The sequence below is a fragment of the Lissotriton vulgaris genome, chromosome 7, assembly GCF_964263255.1.
Source record: "Lissotriton vulgaris chromosome 7, aLisVul1.2, whole genome shotgun sequence".
Classification (NCBI taxonomy): domain Eukaryota; kingdom Metazoa; phylum Chordata; class Amphibia; order Caudata; family Salamandridae; genus Lissotriton; species Lissotriton vulgaris.
The window spans coordinates 18,519,479-18,539,153 of NC_141695.1; the positions used below are offsets into that span (position 1 = coordinate 18,519,479).

The window sequence follows — 19,675 nt, forward strand, 5'->3', positions numbered from 1 at the left end:
TGGCGTAATAAGATGGATTTTGACAGTAGAAAAAGTGCTAAGGAGTTGGTGTTTGAGGAAGGTGATTGGGTAGTTGTAAGAAAGTTTGGATTTGTGAAGAAAGGAGAGAGTAAGTTTTCTCAGCCGCATAAAGTAGTTTCTGTCAGAGGTTCTGTGGCTGAACTGGATGATGGCAAGAAGTGGAGTTTTGGTAATCTGTGCAAAGTATCTAATTTATAATGTGATGTTTTTATATGTATTTTGTTTTGTGTTTTGTAAATATTCTGTTTTCCTGTAATACATGTGTTTCTTAGGTTGATTGTTTTCTCTAATATTTTTTCATATTTTCTCATCTTTTCTTTTCGATTCCATAGGGGGGAAGATATGTGGTAATATTTAGAATTGGTTGATGCAGCCATGATGCAGTGGAATTGCATCACAGTTAATGTTCCAATGTTAACCAGTATTGAGTTGTACAGCTGAGGGTTGCTGCATGAAATGATTTCCTCCTTAAAGATACTTCAAGAACTTATATGAAGCTTCCTGTGTGAATTACTACAAAGCGTTTATATATTTTTATTTAAAGCTGAAAACCTATCCTAGTGCACACAATATGAATAGTGGTACCTATATCTCAATGATTGGAGCGGCAGACCCTGATGCAGAGGTCTAGCCCGGGACCAGGGTTCAATTCCCCGCCTCGGCGGGTCTTGGGCTCAAAAATTCCACGGACCTGATAATTCTCGCCTCGGTGCCTATTCCAATCATTGAGTCCCACTCTGCAACTCTGGGCAATAGCTTGCTTAATCTCCACAACGGCCCCACAACGCTAAGGATGCCTGGCCTTCACCCTGGGGGTGCCCAGGAGTGGACGCCTCACAGGGAAACCAGGACGGGTTCCACAGCGGTATTCGTACAAGCGCCTTGAGACCCTTGTGGGTGAGTAGTGCGCTATACAAGTATCAATTTACATTTTTTTAAAACAATCAGGAAAGCAGCCAATATGTTTACTATCAAACAGAAAAGAAGTATTGCAACATGATTATTAAAATCCAGCACATTTTTTAGAAAGTTAGTTTCCCAACCCCTCTCCCCCTTCATCTGCCAAGGCTAAACTAAGTACTAGTAGGAATCCTATGGAGTCATGTTAGATAATCTCCCTGAAAGTCACACCCATATACCTTGGCAGAACAAAAAGAGTTCTGTTCTAGGTGGCTAGGTCCACGTCCTTCAATAAGCTGCACTTAGATAAATGTGCAGAAGCAGTTTCCTTTGAAAGGGAAGTTGTTGATATCACTGTCTCAGCTGTGCCCCAGCAGCACCTCCTCCTGCCTGGTTCAACGCCCTCTCAGGGCACAATACATGTTCAGAGCTTTCATAACCTTATGTGCAGAAATGGTTGTAAGATCATGCTAAAAAACAACTAGCGCTTCTGTCTCCTCTTTTGTACTTCTGTTAGACTTTATTAGCAGATTGTTGAAAGTAAATAACAGAAGCCAATGTACGTATGTTCAAAATCAACTAGAATCACTTACTCGTGTAATCACTATTATCACAATACCTCAGAGCAAACATTTCACTGGTATATAATTAAAGCATTTTCCTTTAAAGCCATACATTGTGAATAAATTAAGATAAAACCATGTAACTAGGACAACCATTATATATGAAATATATAAAATTCTAAAATTGATAACAGCATGATTTGAATTCTGTCATATTAGGGGATAACATCTCTGCACAGTTACTTCTCAAAAAATGTAAATGAAAAATTTCAACCAGCAAGAGCGGAGCTTCAGATCCTCATCTTTAGGCAGGAAAAAGATAAACCTTCATAAATGGGCAGGGTCTCTTATGCTACTCTATGTCCACCTGATCTGCCTGATCTGTGGTGTGATGGAGTTGTGATGGAATCCGAGGGTACCATTTGAATTTTACTCTTTCTCTTATTGGGAGCCAGTGAAGGAGCTTCAGAGCTGGTTTGGCCGAGGATCTGGCCGGGGTGTTGGTAAGAAGCCGGGCCGCGGCGGTCTGAATTCTTTGTAATTTGTTGAGGGTGGCTTTGGGAGCTCCCAGGTAGATGGCATTGCTGTAATCCAACCTAGAAAGAATCAGACCTTGGATAAGCAGTTTCCGGGATATTTATGGGAGCAGGGGCAGGATTTTTCTGACTGATCTAAGAAGCCCAAAATAGACCCCAGCGGTTTTTTTGGCTTGGGTTTTGAAGGACAGGTCTTTCTCTATCCAGATTCCCAAGCTCTTGATCTCACTTTTAGGGGCCGAGTGTTCTCCCAGGCAGGTGGGCCAGATGTTAGGGGGAAGGGTGGGCCCTTTTTGACCAAGAAGCATGATTTCTGTCTTAGATCCGTTGAGTTTCAAAGCTGATTTATTCATCCACCCATGGATTTTGGAGAGGCAGTTGTGGAGATTAGATGGTTCTTGGTTGGGATGGGATAGGGATACCACCAGTTGGCATTTACCCGGCATTTACTGCCGGGTAGGAGCTACTGTGGGGGGTCAGGTGTTTGGAGAGATTTGCAAAGTGAGGACTCACTAGGTGAGGAATCTGCAGTTAGAAGTATGCGTCAGAGGTACAATTGCTTCCAAACTTCAGTTTACCAATACAAGGTTTCCAAATGTTTCTACTTCATCTTTGCTCTGACTTTGGATTCCCTTTTACATCCCATCTCTTGTAGGGTAAATTAGACATCTTTCCTGATTTTTTAAACGTCTCATTGTACGGTGAATGTTCTTGCACATAAGTTATTGTCTCTGGTCCTGTGTTACTGTTTTGTATATGTAACAATGCAAACTTGATTCTGGAAGATTCTGTTCAGTATTATAAGGAGTACAAGATTAATTCAACCTTCAGTTTTCCATCCTATATTTTGTAGCTATTAGATGTTAAGTCTTTGTTTTCTTTTCCATATGTTGTCTCTGATGGGAAGTAAGACCTATTTTCTGTGTAAACCCTTTCCCACATTCTATACACTTGTAACGTTTATCTACAGAATGTATTCCCTCATGTTTCAAACGATCTCCCAGATGGTTAAATCTTTTTTCACATACAGCACATCTGTAAGGTTTTTCACCAGTATGAGTCCTCAGATGCACAGTAAGTACAAATTTTTGGCTAAAGCTTTTGTCACATTCAGTACAATGATAAGGTTTCTCCCCTGTGTGTAGTCTTTCGTGACTAGTAAGGTGGTGCTTACGGCTGAAACATCTGCCACATTCGTTGCATTGATATGGCTTTTCTCCACTATGACAACGCTTGTGGACATTAAGATGTCCTACCCATCTAAAACTTTTCCCACATTCACTGCACTGATAAGGTTTCTCACCAGTATGCGTTCGCCCATGTTGGATTAGATAAACGTTATCACAGAATCTTTTCCCACATTCACTGCACTGACATGGTTTCTCACCGGTGTGTGTTTTTTCATGTAGTGTAAGTTGGCCTTTGTAAAAGTAGCTTTTCCCACATTTTGTACAGTGATGTAGTTTTTCTCTTCCTGTGTGTATGCTTCTTGTGTGTACAAGTAAATGCGCAAGTTGACGGTAACTTTTCCCACATTCACTGCACCTATATGGTTTTTCACCTGTATGGATTCTCTCATGAATTTTCAGTGTCTCACTAGAACTAAAACGTTTGCTACATTCTGAGCACTGAAAAGGTTTCTCCCCTGTATGCGTTCTCTCATGGACTGTGAGCCCGCTTTTCTGAGGAAACCTTTTCTTACATTCAGAGCACTGATAAGGTTTCTCACCTGTATGCACTCTTAAATGGATGTTAAGAACCCTCTTAAGCCTAAATCCTTTCCCACATTCAGTACAAACATGTTTCTTCTCACCTATGTGTGTTCTTCTAGGGACAGTGTTGCTTGTCCTATATTTATTGTCTTGAAATGGTTTTTCATCTGCGTGCTTTCTTAAATGTGTTTTCATGACACTTCTATGACAAAAGCTTTTATCACACTCAGTGCAATGAAAGGGTTTCTCGCCTGTATGGATTCTTTCATGCTTAGAGAGATAACCCTTTGTGTGGAACCTTTTCCCACATTCACTGCACTGATATGGCTTCTCTCCTGTGTGTATTCTTATGTGAATAGTAAGACTTCCTTTCAGTCTGAACCTTTTCCCACACTCAATGCATTGATGAGGTTTTTCCCCTGTATGTGTTTTTTCATGTTCTTTCAGATTGGTTTTATTACTGAAACGAATGTTGCATTCAGAGCACTGGTAGGGTTTCTCACCTGTGTGTGTTTTCTCATGTTGAGTCAGACTGCCTTTAGTACTGAAACTAATGTTGCATTCAGAGCACTGGTAGGGTTTCTCACCAGTGTGTGTTCTTTCATGGACAGAAAGCTGTCCTTTCTGGCAGAAGGTTTTCCCACATTCAGAGCACTGGTGTGGCTTATAACCTGTGTGTGTTCTCTCGTGGTATGATAGGTCTGCTTTATAATTGAACCTTTTCCCACATTCAGAGCACTGGAAGGGTTTGTTTCCCACATGTAGTCTCTGATGGACGATAAGTTGGTGCTTTATACTGAACTTTTTCCCACATTCAGAGCACTGGAAGGGCTTGTCACCTGTATGAATGATCTCATGGATGATAAGTTGGGTCTTGAACCTGAACCTTTTGTCACATTCAGAGCACTGGAAGGGCTTGTCACCTGTATGTATTCTCTCATGGACGATACATTGGTGCTTTAACCTGAACTTTTTCACACATTTGGAGCACTGGAAGGGCTTGTCACCTGTATGTATTCTCTCATGGAGGATACGTTGGTACTTGAACCTGAACATTTTGTCACATTCAGAGCACTGGAAGGGCTTGTCACCTGTATGTATTCTCTCATGGATGATAAGTTGGTACTTAAACCTGAACCCTATGTCACATTCAGAGCACTGATATACTTTCTCACTTAGAAGCATTTTCTTGTGTAAACTGTGGGAGGTAAGCATGGTCACCTATAGGTTCTGAGAGCACAAAAAAGGAAAGTAAGTTCTCCTCTGAAGATGACTATCTTTGTTATCTGTGGATACTAGGCTCTGTCAGCTGAGGCAAGCAAACTCTGCCATTTATTGATAATAACCCTAGGAAAGTAAGTTATATCAACTGTACAGGATGCTCAGATGGCTGCCAGCTGTGGTTAGTAAACTCTGGGCTGTCACTAGTGAGGTCTCTAAATTACGCACACAGACATCATGACTCAAATGCTTCTCTCATGTTTAGATCAATCTTCTGAATCAGATATTTTACACTTTAGCAACAACACTGTAGTTCTTCAGTAGCATTTTGTCAGGTAATAGGAGGAAATAACTATAGCTCCAAAGAGTCCGGGATTCAGTAAATTGGTTTAATTTCTGAGATGGTTCTCAGGATGTGACCACACATTTGATGGATGACTCAACCCATTTTCACATTCTGTCATTTCACCACTCTCAGTTCCTGACTAGTTTTCGACCGTGTGTCACTTTCAATGATGAACCTTCACATGCTTTTCATTACATTTTTAGCAGTGTCATTCTTCAGGTGATTTATCACAGGTGTTCCGGTATCAGTTTCTGCTCAAGCTTTAATACCTGTTGGGTTAAAATAGTTTCTCTGTTAGTTTCTGCATGTACAATGAAACACAAATAACATTAATGATCTTATTTTGTGAACTACCAAGACACTGTGTGCTTGTGCTGAAAATTGGAGCACAAGTCGCTTCCCTCATAGGATCACAGGGGCAGTAGGGGTCTGAAGTCTTTTAAGGTAAAGAATGTGAAGCAATTAACAGTTAATGGTGTCACTGCTGCTCTGCCTGGTCCACTCAAAATCGCTGGCAGCTTAAAATGAGACTGCAGAACTACTGATCTCCTTATAATAACTGACCAATCGTTTGAACAACAAGACCAGCAATGTACAAGGCTCTGATAATGAAATTGTAATTTATGGTCTGGGATTGGACAAACCAGCAGTTGTGAAGTAAGAAGAGGTAGCCGCATCATAAAGAATTCTAACTTCACGCTATTGAAAAAGGCAATAAAAAGACCAGGACATGATGGCGTGAGACCCGTAGAGAAGAGTGGTGTGTGGAGGTGGCGGTCCTGTGGGACGGTAACTCTCCCACCGAGTGAAACAGAATTGTTTATGTCACAGCAGTGGGTGTAGGCGGCTACCAAACTACAGGTGGAGGAGAGGCTGCACTCTTTTGATCTACTACCTCCCAGCATATAAGTGTAGTTACATTGCTTCAGCCTCATTATCAAGAAGTCAGTTTCAGCAGAAGCGGGACAGGGCAGTGCCGAATGGACTTAGAAGCAGCTTAAAATGGCAAAGGCCGGAGGGCGTGGCTTGGACAGCCATCATGGCGGACGTAGCCTAACTGGGCTTTGTGCGTTCATGTCATAATCCTGCTGTAATCCTACATGAATCCTGGCCAAAGGTGCCACATCGATACCGCTGGTGCCCCCGACTGCTGCCAGAGGTGGCCGAGCTGCGGTGGGAGTTCTCCTGGTGGGCGCACTCCGGAAAGGCAGCAGCCAAGTCTCCCTTTTGGCGCCCCAGCCGCATTACAAGATATCGCTGCGGAACTTGAGGCCAGGCCCTGACGCAGAGGTGAAGGCTGCAGAGGTGAGGAGGGTGGCAAGACCTCCAGCACCCCTATGTGCGGATTGCCGAGGGGAGCCTGGACTTGGCGGCAGACACGGCCTGCCCCTCCCTCCTCCCGAGGCTCCGCCATCGTTTGCTGACGCTTGCCAGATGGTGTGGCTGGGGCCCCCCTATGCAGTTGAATTGTTGGGGTGCCCAGAGTTCCTACCTGCCGTGGGGCCGCTGCAGCCACCACGGCCCTCTAGCGTCTGGGTCCCGGATCCTGAGACTGGCCGTGAGCGGCTGTGCGGCCTTGCTGAGCTCCGCCTGGACTGGCTTCGGAGGGTGACGCATCGGGAGGTGCCGGGGCTGGACGGCAGCCCCCAGAGAAGAGCGCTTGGTGGCGGTGATAGCCTGCACGTCATCAGATGTCATATCGCCAATGCTTTCTCTCCCCCCCTACATGGTAGAGGCATTGCATAGCCGGATGGGCCTGGACCGGAGCCTCCCACAGATTTTCGCACCCGGATCTCCTGACATGGCCGGCTGAGCCTCACGTGGACCCCCGGGGGGGAGCCTAGACTGTGGTGTATGCGACCATGTTGCCATCTGAGCGGGCGAAGGGACCCCGGCCTGCCCGGGATCCCCAGGGTGCGGCCTGGCGGGTGGTGGCCTAGAAGGGACTCTACTGGACTGGCATTTTCTACAGCGTGGTGCCCTCCGTGGGACGCCCCACGCCTTGGCATACGACCCCGCACGGCTCCTGGTCTTTCCATCTTTGAAATCACCAGGTGCGCCCATTGCGGCCCTCACTCAGGAAGTGGCACCTATTGCTAGTGGAGTGAGTGTGCAGTGATAGCATTGGCGGCTCGTACTTTGCTGGGCCTGTGGCCCTCCCTCTTCTGCAGCATCAGTCCTGCGCATGGGTCGAGGCATATCCCGATCTAACAGCTTTTCTCCTACACTGTGGCAACACTTTCCGTGGTACACGTACAGCCCTGGATTATTGTCCCATATCCCTTGAGCGGCCTAAACAAATTTGGACTCCCTCAACGATGGGCCAACATAAGCCCAATACAGCTGGCCCCAAGCAGGGCACCCTGGACCAGTACACTATGCCCACTGGGGGCCCCACGCGGGGCGAGGGGACAAGTTCGGCACCTGAAAATGCAGCCCTCCCAGCAGCGATTAAAATTGATAGGGATATGCTGGACGCCAAGATCAGAGCAGTAGGGTCGGGGGTCTCATTCCTCCATCAAGGTCTCCGTAAGGCTGTCGATCGCATAACAGAGGCGGAAACAAGGGTCTCGACAATGGAAGATACGGTTTCCACCCTCCAGAAAAAGGTTAACAAACTCACTGTGGTGTCGCAGGAGCTGGCCTCCAGGGTGGAAGATGCAGAGACCCAAGCGAGACGCAACAACTTACGCTTTGTGGGCCTGCCTGAGGGCTGTGAGGGTGCTTCCATGATCGGCTTAATCACCCGGTGGCTCACGGACCTCATGCCAAAAGATCGCCTGTCCTTGTCCTTCATGGTAGAACGTACCCACAGACCCTTGATTCAAAAACCTCCTCCTGGAGCAAATCCCAGGCTGGTGATCGCCAAAACCCTGAACTACGCCGACTGAGATGCAATCTTGGGCTATGCCAGGACACATAAGGACAGTATCAAACACGAGTCTCGGACCATCATGGTGTTTCCGGATTATACGTGCCTGGTCCAGCAGCAAAGCCAGTCTTTCACTGCTGCGAAGCGCAGGCTGTGAGACTTGAACATACAATACATGCTGCTATATCCAGACAGGATGCGAGTGATCTAAAACTTCAAGTCATTCTTCTTCGACACTCCAGAGACTATTTTTGCTGGGACAGACGAGCGCCCCCAGCTCCGGTCAGGTTCACCGCCATTAGTGGATTCTGTCTCTTCACGCAGCTCACGAAGGTCATCGACCAAGGAGAACCAAATCCAAGAAACGACGGGGTTCCGGATCGGACAGGTTGTCCGCGAGCCCGGAGCTGCCCCCGTGAACTTTTTTGGAGCATCACAGGCAGCCAACAGCAAGTTGACATTGATGGTTGTTTATTAAGGCTCCCTGTATGAATTTCCTTCAGGGGGCGTGGATGCTAGGCCATGGGACTGCCGAGTCACAGACTTATTGTGCCCCTCTTGTTCTCATGTTTCTTGGGTGGGTAGGGTCCTTTAGGTGTGAGGGCGCGGGCTACCCCTGTTGGGAGCCTGGTGTACCTCACTTCGCGTCAGATACTCCTATTTTCTGGTAGTGTTGGGTAGGGGGAGGTGTGGTTTTAAGGGAATGTAGATTTAGGATGTTGGTGCTTTATTGTTATATGCAGACAGACCATTCAGGTTTTGATCTCTTCGCTGCTATTGTCTTCAAGTCAAGAGAAAATGGTGCTAGGTGATGTATCCCCTCTCGGGGACCTTACTGTGGTCTCATGCAACGTCAGGGGCCTCCTAAACAAAGTGAAACGAGGTACTGTTTAGCGTCAGGTGAAGAGGTATGGGGCAGATATTCTACTTTTGCAGGAAAACCACCTCCTGGGTACCAAAGCCCCATTTCTAGCCCGCTTTGGCTTTTATCATGTGTATCATGCGGGTTTCACCAGGGGTTCCAGGGGGATAGCCATCTTAATACATCACATGGTCCAGTTTCAGCACAGAGTACACAAGGCAGATCCCAGGGGTCGATTTCTCTTTGTCACGGGCACGCTGTACGGGGAAAGGGTTACCATAGGAAGCATTTATGCCCCTCCCCCGCTAGAGACAGCCTTCCTTGATAAGATTTTAGGCGTCTAGGGGGTTTCACCCTTCTGGTGGAGTGACTGGAACGATACAATGGGACCATTGGACCGGCAACACAGTACTGACAGCCCACCATTACTGGGCCCTACTAAATTGAACACATTGGTTTCCACCCTGGGTGGGCTGACGTCTGGCGAGAATATCACCCCGCAGAAGATAGCTACACATATTTGTCCGCAGTCCACGGGTCACAGTCCCGTTTGAACTATTTCTTTGCCCCTCGCATATTCCTTCACATATTCTCACAAGTAACACATCAGCCCCGCGGGCTCTCTGATCACTCCCCGGTCACTCTACAATTCCACAAATGCTCACGCAAACCCCACTTCTGTTGGCGCATGTCTCCCTTGCATCTCCAGTGCCAGATTATCAGAATATACTTCGCACGGCGATCACCACGTACCTAGGCAATAATGGCCCCTCCGCCCTATCCCGATCTACCCCATAGGAAGCCCTCAAGCCTACTGTTCGGGGTACCAAAATCAGCTATCGCACAAAAGAAAAATACACACGGCGGAAGCAACTGGTGGCATTAGAGTTGCACCAGATGGCCCTGGCTTTGCAGCTTAACCTAGACCCTAGCCCTATTATACGGCACAACCTGATACAGGTGCAACAAGAACTGCAGCAATATCTCATGGGTGAGGGCAAGGAGATTTGGGAGGCATCACAACATTGGGTTTATCAATGGGGCGACAAGTCAAGCAGAATGCTCCACCGGCTCTGCCAGGCAGATGACTACCCGGAGATTGTCCCCACTATTCGTGGCGTAGATGGGTCCTTATATAAGTCACTGGAGGGCGTTGCCAGGGAATTTGTGCAACATTTTACAACTCTTTATGCACAACATGAACAGATCTCGGCCGAACTAATAGCGGAATTCCTCACGGACATTCTGCCGTGGAAGCTCCCTGATCATTTACATTTGGAGGCCCCTATTACAGTGGACGAACTGACGGGTGCCCTCAATGCGATACACCCCAGCCGCGCCCCTGGTCCTAATGGAATTCCTACGGCCGAACATTAACCTCTTAGGCCCCCATCTATTGGCGGCAATCCAGGAGGCCACAGATCTAACCATTTTGCACCAGGATTGGCGACACGCGGAAATAGTGTTATTTCTCAAGCCTGGCCACCCTCCAGACCATCTCTCCTCTTGGGGAAAGTCCTTGCCGATCGCCTACGGGCATGTGTCACAGATCTGATACATCTCGACCAGTTGGGTTTCATGCCTAAAAGAGCTACCCGCCACAATATCCGGAGGGTACATAACACAATGACAGCTGCCCCAGGGCTCGGTCGGCCAGCCGCCATGCTCTTGGCCGATATTGACAAAGCTTTCGAGTCGCTGAGCTGGGTGTACCTCTTCCAATTGCTCGAAGCGATCAATTTTGGGCCGCGCTTCATTGCGTATGTGTGCCTGCTCTACACCGACCTAACGGCGTCAGTGCGCATCGCGGGGCACCGCTCCCACCCCTTCCCCATCCAAAGAGTCACTCGACAGGGCTGCCCTCTGTCCCCGTTATTGTTTGCCCTTGCGGTTGAGCCATCAGCGGTGTGGGATAGAAATGACCTGGTGCTCCGTGGTTTTGACTGGTCTCAGTCGAGATCGGACCGTATCGCATTATACGCAGACGATGTCCTCTTTTTTATAACAGACCCCTGGTACTCTGGCACCCGTATACTGGAAATCCTCAGGGTGTTTGGGGAAACTACAGGCTTACACACTAATCCCGCAAAATCTGTGCTGTTTGTGGTGTGCGGTCACCAGGGTCGTGATACGTGGGCTTCACAATTCTCCCAGGCAACGGATGGTTTTAAATACCTCGCCATTTTCGTGTCCCCATGCCCCAAAGTCTCCTGGGCACATAATATAACCCCATTGCTAACCAGTCTCAATGGCAAAACAGCAATATGGTCTTCTCTTCCCAAGTCCTCATATGAGTGCTCAGCCATCTTTAAGATGGTGTCACTACCCCGTATCTTGTATCACCTCCAAAACTTCCCTTACCCTATTCCGCGCTCCTGGTTCGCACAAGTCAACACCATACAAAACAAATTTCTTTGGAACTGTGGCGCAGTTAGCGTCGCTCTCCGCACATGTGCACAATCCACATACTGTGGGGGGATCGCACCCGTCTACTTATATTATGTGGCGTCCCAAATACTCGTGGTGAATGAATGGTGGTATAACTCCCCCACAGACTAGGCATACGCGATTGAGCACACAGCGATGGAACGGGCTCCCCTCCTTCACCTTCTATATAGTGCCACATGCCTGGATTTTATACCACCTGCCGGAAAAGTCGCGATACAGCTGTGGTGGGCTAAAGTCCGACAGATGGGTTGGAATGGGAAATTCACTCAGAATACCCCACTATGGCAGGGTACATATCTCTGCCGGGTGGCCGCCTTCAGGGGGTTCCGGGGGGTGAGACCTCGTGGGGATCTCGACCTTCGGTTCGATACAGGGCACCACACTGAAATCCTTCCAGCAATTACAGGCGGAATTTGAACTACATAAAACACAATTCTACAAATTCCTTCAACTTCGACATGCACTCACTCCCCTGATTCGCACGCTAGAGGCCCTTCTAGAGTCCCACCCCCTGGAGGGCCACCTATTGATGGGCGACCTTGGTCTCCACAAGATCAGGCAAATAGATCAGACCCTGAAGACCCACACACTGACAACACTTGACAAGACACGACTTGCGCGGCAGGCTGACATTCCAGACTTGACTGAAGCCATCGCTAGCCCCCGGGGTTCGGCGGTCTCCACACGATATCACCTGATACAGTTCAAATTTAAGGTTTAATAAGACACCACTTGCTGCTACAGGGGTGTCCCTGTTGTACAGCTACAGTGGTTTGCATTTAGAGCCAATTCCACTACAGCTGAATGACGACTTAATTCCACCAGTAAAAGATCATCGATAAGATACACAGATGATACGGTGATGGTCAGTCCAGAGGCTCACCAATTCCCTCACCTCATGGTTTGCCAGTCCAGCTGGTTTTTAAAGTCTCCTTGCCTAAGCCTTACCATAAGCATGGTTCACCCAAAGCTCCGCCACCACCCGTCGATTGGACGATCATTTAGAAAATGAAGTGAGTGCCATTCCTGGTTCTAAAAGACTTGACCCTCACTACAAGTTGCCTCATAGTTATGACTGGGCTGGTAACAGCAAAGCAGCAGCTAACCCCTCACCCCACCACCCACAACCCCATTGGAAATACGAGATTTGTGGATACTGCTGATCTCTTTGCTTTCACACAGTCTTTAGCTGCTGAAATATGCGTGGAAGTCTAGTCCATATGAGACGCTTCCAGGGAATTGAACCTGAAGGTACAGAATCTATTCTATTCCGTGAATCTTATAAAGCACATAGCTACCCGAAGGCCTCCCAGCGTTAGAACAGTCATCATTATGGCCAGCTCACCAACGTGGGAGTGAGGAAAATCCGGCCCATAAACCGGGCCAATCCGGACAGTAGCGTAACACAGCCCCCGCAGCCCCTGCAGTGTGGGGTGGGGGGCCCCAAGCTGCAGGAGGCCCCTCGGCACAGTCCTCTGGCCTGAAAGCTCCTGATTATATCGGAGCAGGGGTCCCTCCATGTACCTTGCCGGGGGCTTCCTCATGTTTCATTATGCCACCGACTCCTGATAAGGGTTTTTTATCGGGCCTTGAAAAATATAAAAAATGTTACCAGATCTACAGCCCTAGTGCCGTGAATAATCTACTCGACCTAAAAGTAATACACTAGACCCACAAACTGGTCTCAAATTGGGTGATCCTAGGAAGATATTGTGTTTCACAGAGTCACGTTTCTCTTCATTATTACATATGAGAGCACCTTTAAATATGTAAGTTCAGCATATCTGCTATACAAACAAGCACTGGCGTTGCCAATAGGTCTCACAGTAGGAAAGTTGGAGCTATTACAATTGCAAATAACAATGCCTTTTATTTTTGTTCACATTTTAAAAACATAAAGGGCTTTGTCATTTACAAAACCAATATCTCCAACTTTCCTACTGCAAGACCTACTGGCAACGCCAGTGCTTGTTTAAAGTATGTGCTAACTCATTTGCACTTCAGGGTTGAACATGGAGCCAGGAGGCCTAGCTTCATTGGATTTTAGTGTAGTTTACATGGATGTGCTGAATAGTCCCTTTCAGTTTTGATTAGTGTTGGGCACCTGCTCTGGCATGTGACTGCTGGATGCAGATGCTGTAGGCCCGCTGTTGCTGTGCTGTTCAATGGTGGTTGTACTCGTGATCATCATGGACTTATTGCGGTTCTGTTTTGGTGGAGCCCCAACTGCACTCGTTCACTTCTCATGGAGTCTGTACTGCAGACAGCACGAAGGCAGAGCAGTCCATGGGTCGCAGTTGAGTTTCCCCCAGGGCGGATGTCTCACAGGGAGGTGCCCAGACCGGGAGGATTCAATGCTTGCACGGGTGGAGGAGTTGCATAACTAAAGGTCATGCTATTTGTGAACTGAGGTGATGACGCACATCTTCGATTTGACGGGTTTTCACATTCTCCACCATAAGATCGGATTGAGAAATGTTGCAAAAAAAGTGTGGTCTTATTCCCAAAGCTGTTGTCACATTAAGGGCGCATTGCAACTGGAAAAAAGCCATAATTAGTGCACGTGTAAAGTTCTTACCGTTCATGAACTGTTACTAATGCAGGCTTCCTTGCACCTGTAAAATGTACGCACAACGGGCCTATTGCTAAAATTCTGTATTACCAACCCTTGAATTTCTAAGGGGTAAATCAAAAGAGCTTTGAAAGACGCACAGTATGCAAAGAAGATGCGATTTCAAGCTCTCCGTGATTTTACAGAAGTGGGTGCTCCAAAGTGGGGTGAGCGAGTAAATTCCTTGCAAAACGGGTAGCTCCTCTTCACAACTTTAACTGTATCAAAACACACCAATAAAGAAACGACATGTTGAACAAGTCAGAGTGATACTTATCTCTGAAGAGGGAATATAATGCGGGAGGGGGTGCAGGAGCTCCGCCAGAATACAGGCAAAGGAACGTCTGCTTCCCTCACTCCGAAGGGGTGTGGAGGAGGGGGAGGGAGTGGGGAATGAGAGGGGGGAGAGCAAGTGAAGGGAGAGGTGGGGGTTGTGGGGAGAGAGAACAGAAAAAACGGTAAGGTGAGAGAACGTGATGGGGGATATGGGAGAAGAAAGGACGAGGTAGAAGAGAGACAGGCGAGAGTGCTGAAAACTGGAGAAAAGGAGCGAGGATAAAAGAAGAAAGTAAAGATGAAAGGTGAGGGGAGAAGCCGGGAAACTGAAAGTACGGCCGGCCTGCGGCCGGCCATGAATAATTAGGGAAACTGAAAGTACGGCCGGCCTGTGGCCGGCCAGGCGTCGTCCTAGGATGACATTGAGCGTCTTCTGAATGAAATGTACCTTTTTTAAAAAAATATATGCGCGAGTTCCTTATCGGCCTGAAGGTCAATTAAATAAATGTGAGGATGGTAAAGTTAAAATGCACATAATGATTAAAAGTGAACCCACGGTTTTCTCCCAGGCAGAAACGTGTGTGTTTTTAGTGGCTTGTTTATCAATGCGACTTGACTTTTTTGACCGGTGAGTCACTTGGAAACTTACGGGTTTTAACGCTTTTGCCAAGCTATATTTTATACAGTGGTATAAGCTGACGTTGCTGTAAAGTTGGAAAGTAGACAGTGCAAGAAAAAAAAATGCAATTTAAGGTGAGCAGTTTAAAGCAAATCTGTGGTAATGAAATAACAGAAAGACAAAGGCACAGTTTGTAGCAGCAATGTGTTTTTAAGATAACATGGTGGCATTTTTTTCTGGTAAGAAACATTAAATAGACAATTAAATTAATGTAAACTTTACAGTCTAACATATCAAGCATGCCAGTGCGAAGAGAGAGAGCACATTTGAGACCGCGGATTAAGTGAAAAGGAGAACAAGTCATTGTTGTTTGAAGGGTGGCGCATTCTGAGCAGATGGTAGAAAGTTCTAGAAATGCCACTCCAGCTACATGTAAACGTGTATAAATAAACCAGTCTTACCACTTCTAAAAAGTTACGAGTCCCAGCGATGCTAACTGACCAGGCAGGTGTTTAAAGCCTGATTTATTTGGGGCGATTGTGTTTGTTGAAAATGGAGATCTCGTTATAAAACAAATGGCGTTTCTCGCCTCGTTAGGTTTATTTCTCAGTCACGTGATTTAAATATGTTTGCTTTATTAAACGCGCATTTTTACTAAACTACTGCACAGGTATTAAAGATATTGCTTTTTTTTGTACAAATGTTTTAGAGCGGAGACTTCAAATTTAGCAACGCACGGAGACAAAGTGAAATAATGCGTGAGAAGGGGAGGGGAGATGGCAAAGAAGCACCGACAGAGCAACCATAGAAGGGAGTAAAGAAGCACCCAGTGAGACGTAGGAAAGCGTACGGCAAAAACGCGCATTTTTACTAAACTACTGCACAGGTATTAAAGATATTGCTTTTTTTTGTACAAATGTTTTAGAGCGGAGACTTCAAATTTAGCAATGCACGGAGACAAAGTGAAATAATGCGTGAGAAGGGGAGGGGGGATGGCAAAGAAGCACCGACAGAGCAACACGGAGAAGGGAGTAAAGAAGCACCCAGTGAGACGTAGTAAAGCGTACGGCAACAAGGAGATGACTAAGCAGCATGGAAGGGGTAGAGAGGCACACAGCGAGTAAGCAAAACGAAAACTGAGAGAAGGTTTGGGGGTGAGCCAACACGTACCTGATAATGCAATTAGGGGAGGAGAAGCCGCAGAGCGCATGCTGAGCGAAGCCCTTTGATGTGCTGTGCGGCCGTGAATGCGCGTGCTTGTTTGGTCACGTGATTCACGTGAACTCTAAGAAAACCGCAGCGCAAGAAGCCCTTGGTTTGACGAGGATTTCGAGCACTTGAATTCTCGCTCCCTCAATGCGCTTGCGCGCATTGTAGGTCACGAGACCTAAAAAACTACTTTGGTTTATTACACTACAATTTGCCCCATGTATAATAACAATCTAGCCAACAAATGAAGTGCACATGGCCCCTGACTTGCCTCTGAGTTCACTAACTGCTCTGTCATCAGGGCGGGGCAGGAATGTTTCATATTTAAAAACTCACTTTTAATAAATATATAAATAAATAAATAAAGCATGATTTGGTAGTGCACAGTCATTACAGAAAGACATAATAAAAAGACCACAAACATTCCCACTCACATTCAGTTTTACAGATAAAACTATACAGAGTAGAAACAATAAAGTGTTGAAATCTGTTTTCAGTAAATATTTATAATTCGCACATCACCAAGTAAAATATTTGGATTTGCCTTGATCCTATTTAAATCTTCGTTTGAATTGAAACAGTGCACTTTCCTAACTGCTGAAATATTTTGACATATGTGTACTGTCCATTTACAAGCTATGTACATGTTGTGTGCACACCCTGACTGTCAGACAGTTCACGTTACAAAATTCTTTAACATTGCCGTCAAAGAAAGAAAAGTAAACACCAATCTCCAGGATCAAATAATCAGCCATTTGTATGAAGACAAAAGCTTCCCTCGGTGGTGGGAGTGGTATCTGTGCTGGGTGTATGATTGGCAGAGAAGTGTACAACACATGAATAATGCATTACTATGCAGGGTATATGGGTGCCTGTGAGTGAAGGATGAAGTGCTGATCAGCGCATGCGTGCGGAATGCGTGTGCTGGGTGTAGGTCTGCCTATGAGGGGTACAATACATAGAGCATACAGTGCTGGGCAGTGCATGCATGTTAAATGTATGTTTGCCTATGAAAGGTACATTACATACAAGAAACAGGACTGTTCAGTGTGTGTATGCTGTATACATGCACTGGGTGTACGTGTGCCTGGGAATGGTACGACGCAAGAAGGTTTGCGTATCAAGTAAGAGAGAGAGGACTAGATAGCTAGTCCGTATCCCCAAGGATTTATATGTAATCAAAAAGGACTAACTGTGTGAACGTATTACAGGAGTCAAAGCTGTATTGTGAATGGTAATCCATTAAGTTTAGTCATGAAGCCCTCACCCACCAACCTGGTTGGTGGCATGCTTCATCATCGGGCCCACCCAGTGACACCGAATGTGTCCCCGGTGTGCTTTGACGCCTGATTACAGCTGAGCAGGTATGTTACTGAGAGTGCAGTGTGGTGGTGTGAATGGAGAAGTTAAAAATGCTATACAGTGGTCCCAGTACCCGAGGGTAAATTACATTTTAATAACTGGGCCTCTGTTAGCATTTAAAAAAAAGGCTGGTGGATGTTGTGGTGGTAAAATTAAGACCTCCTACATCCAGATGTGGTCTACATGTTTCAGCCAGTGCCTTAGATTAAGCTGGCTTTGCTCAGGACCTTAATAAGTGTAGGTGCAAGTTAAAACAATTAAGTGAGTGTGTGATTCGACTCTGTGTCGCACTCACTAAGGTGCTCTAAGTGTGCGAGGGGGATTCCCTCACCAAGCATACCTGGACATACAACATGTATGACAATGAAATGGAGTCTTTGAGCAAGTTGCTTAGGTTCACAATAATCATAAAAATGCCGAATTTTAAGTGCTGGGTGAAATGACTAAAAAACTGCAAAGGTGTGACAGTACTGGTGGTACTGTGCAGGTGATGATTTATCAATATAGATCGTAAGCCTGGTGAAGCTAGAGAGCGAGCACCACACACTATGTGGTGGGAGCGTAAAGTAGAAAAGTATTCTCACCCCAGCGTTTTGCCACGAATGCTCCCTGGAGTGATTCGGCAGAGGGGTATGACCCTAAAAAAGAGAAAGGGCCAATAGTAGTGAGACAACCTGTGGGGAGGAAAACGCTTACCCGGGAGAGCGTGGGAGGTCCATCGTACTCACGGTATTGTTGGTCAAGTGGGTGAGGACTTCATTACGAAACCTAATAGGTTTCTGTTCACAATACAGCTTTGACTCCTGTAATAGGTTCACACATACTTTTTGATTACATATACGTCGCAAGAAGGATCTTGGGTTCCATTTGGTAGGCCTGCATGGTGAAAACACGCAGAGGTACAGAAATCCCCCAGACATGTTTGTGTGCTGCTGCATTTCTGTGAGCTGGGTGAGGCTGGAGAGAGGAGAGCCAGGCTTTCCCTGTACACTTCAATGGGTGTTCTTTGATCCAGTGAGGTCACAGCGACGGGGTCTGGGCACATCACAGGAAGGAGATGGGTCTGATAAGAGAATCAAAGAGTAGGGCTGGGGGCCCAGAGCTAACCTTTTGAGGCACATATCACTGTGGCAGACATCCGATGTGACCTCTAGTCACTTCCATGGCCTGTGTTGTCGGTTATCAACTCTGCAATCGGGAAGGAGACTGTGTGCAGCTGAAGAAGCGGCATCCTGCAAGCCAGGAGGGTCTACCATGTGGACAACCACTGTGCTGAATGGGTAGGAGCCAGGTACAGTAGGGACACTAGCCAGAGGGGTGGACTGACCTCAGGCATTGTCGGAGTGAGGACGCCATGGGAACCCACACACATCAACCCCAGAATGAGGGATCAGCACTGGAAACTTCTCATCACCTTCCCCCTTGCCACGGGAGACCAAAAGATTTACTGGCAACAAAGAGCCTCAAGGAAAGTCAAGTCACTGCAGGAGTACAACAGTGAGTGATGAGATTAAGGATCAGTGCCTGGAGCCTGTCTGGATCGAGTGAGGTGAACTCACCAAGATCAGTCACCATCAGTCAGACACCCCAGAAGTGGCACGCTCAGGAACTCTGGACCCTTCAAGCCTGCAGGTGCGGATACAACTAAATTCGGGCCAGTGGACTCCAGGGGAAACGCACTGCTAGACAGGGCTTCGGTGTTGGAGCACATTTGGCTTTAGAACAGAGTCAGAGTAGACTCTTGAGAATCAGAGTACAAGTGGGGCAATCCCTGGGTATTGGCAATAGTGAATGGGGAATAACCGCTATTGCTAGAGTAAGGAGGAAGTGGACAGCAGACAGCCACAGAACCACCAGAGCCCAGACCTCAATGGGACTGTGTAGTTATTTGAATATTGTATTTTTCCTTTGTGTTGATATTAGGAGGAATAAAATATTTCCCTGTTCTCGCAAAAGTATTTGACTGGACAATGGTTTATTGCTGCAGATGTGCACATGTTGTGTTGTGAGCCCGTGTCCACTAATCTGTATCCATCCGCCCCACCCCACGAAGAAGCCGTGGACTGCTCAGACCACACTAACACTGAGAGTCAAGTATAGGAGGGATACTTTGCTCT

The 19,675-nt window shown here is 46.8% G+C and overlaps 1 protein-coding gene across 2 annotated transcripts in view; it reads right to left on the reverse strand.

The window, feature by feature from the left end:
• Positions 1-333: 333 nt before the first annotated feature.
• Positions 334-19,675, reverse strand: part of LOC147700540 (uncharacterized) — an 87,276-nt gene continuing 67,934 nt past the window's right edge. For both annotated transcript variants that reach the window (XM_086929682.1, XM_086929683.1), the window contains one exon: positions 334-5,568. In XM_086929682.1, coding sequence (XP_086785808.1) covers positions 2,884-4,947 — 2,064 coding nt within the window. In that variant the 5' untranslated portion in view covers positions 4,948-5,568 and the 3' untranslated portion in view covers positions 334-2,883. The remainder of the gene's footprint in view (positions 5,569-19,675) is intronic.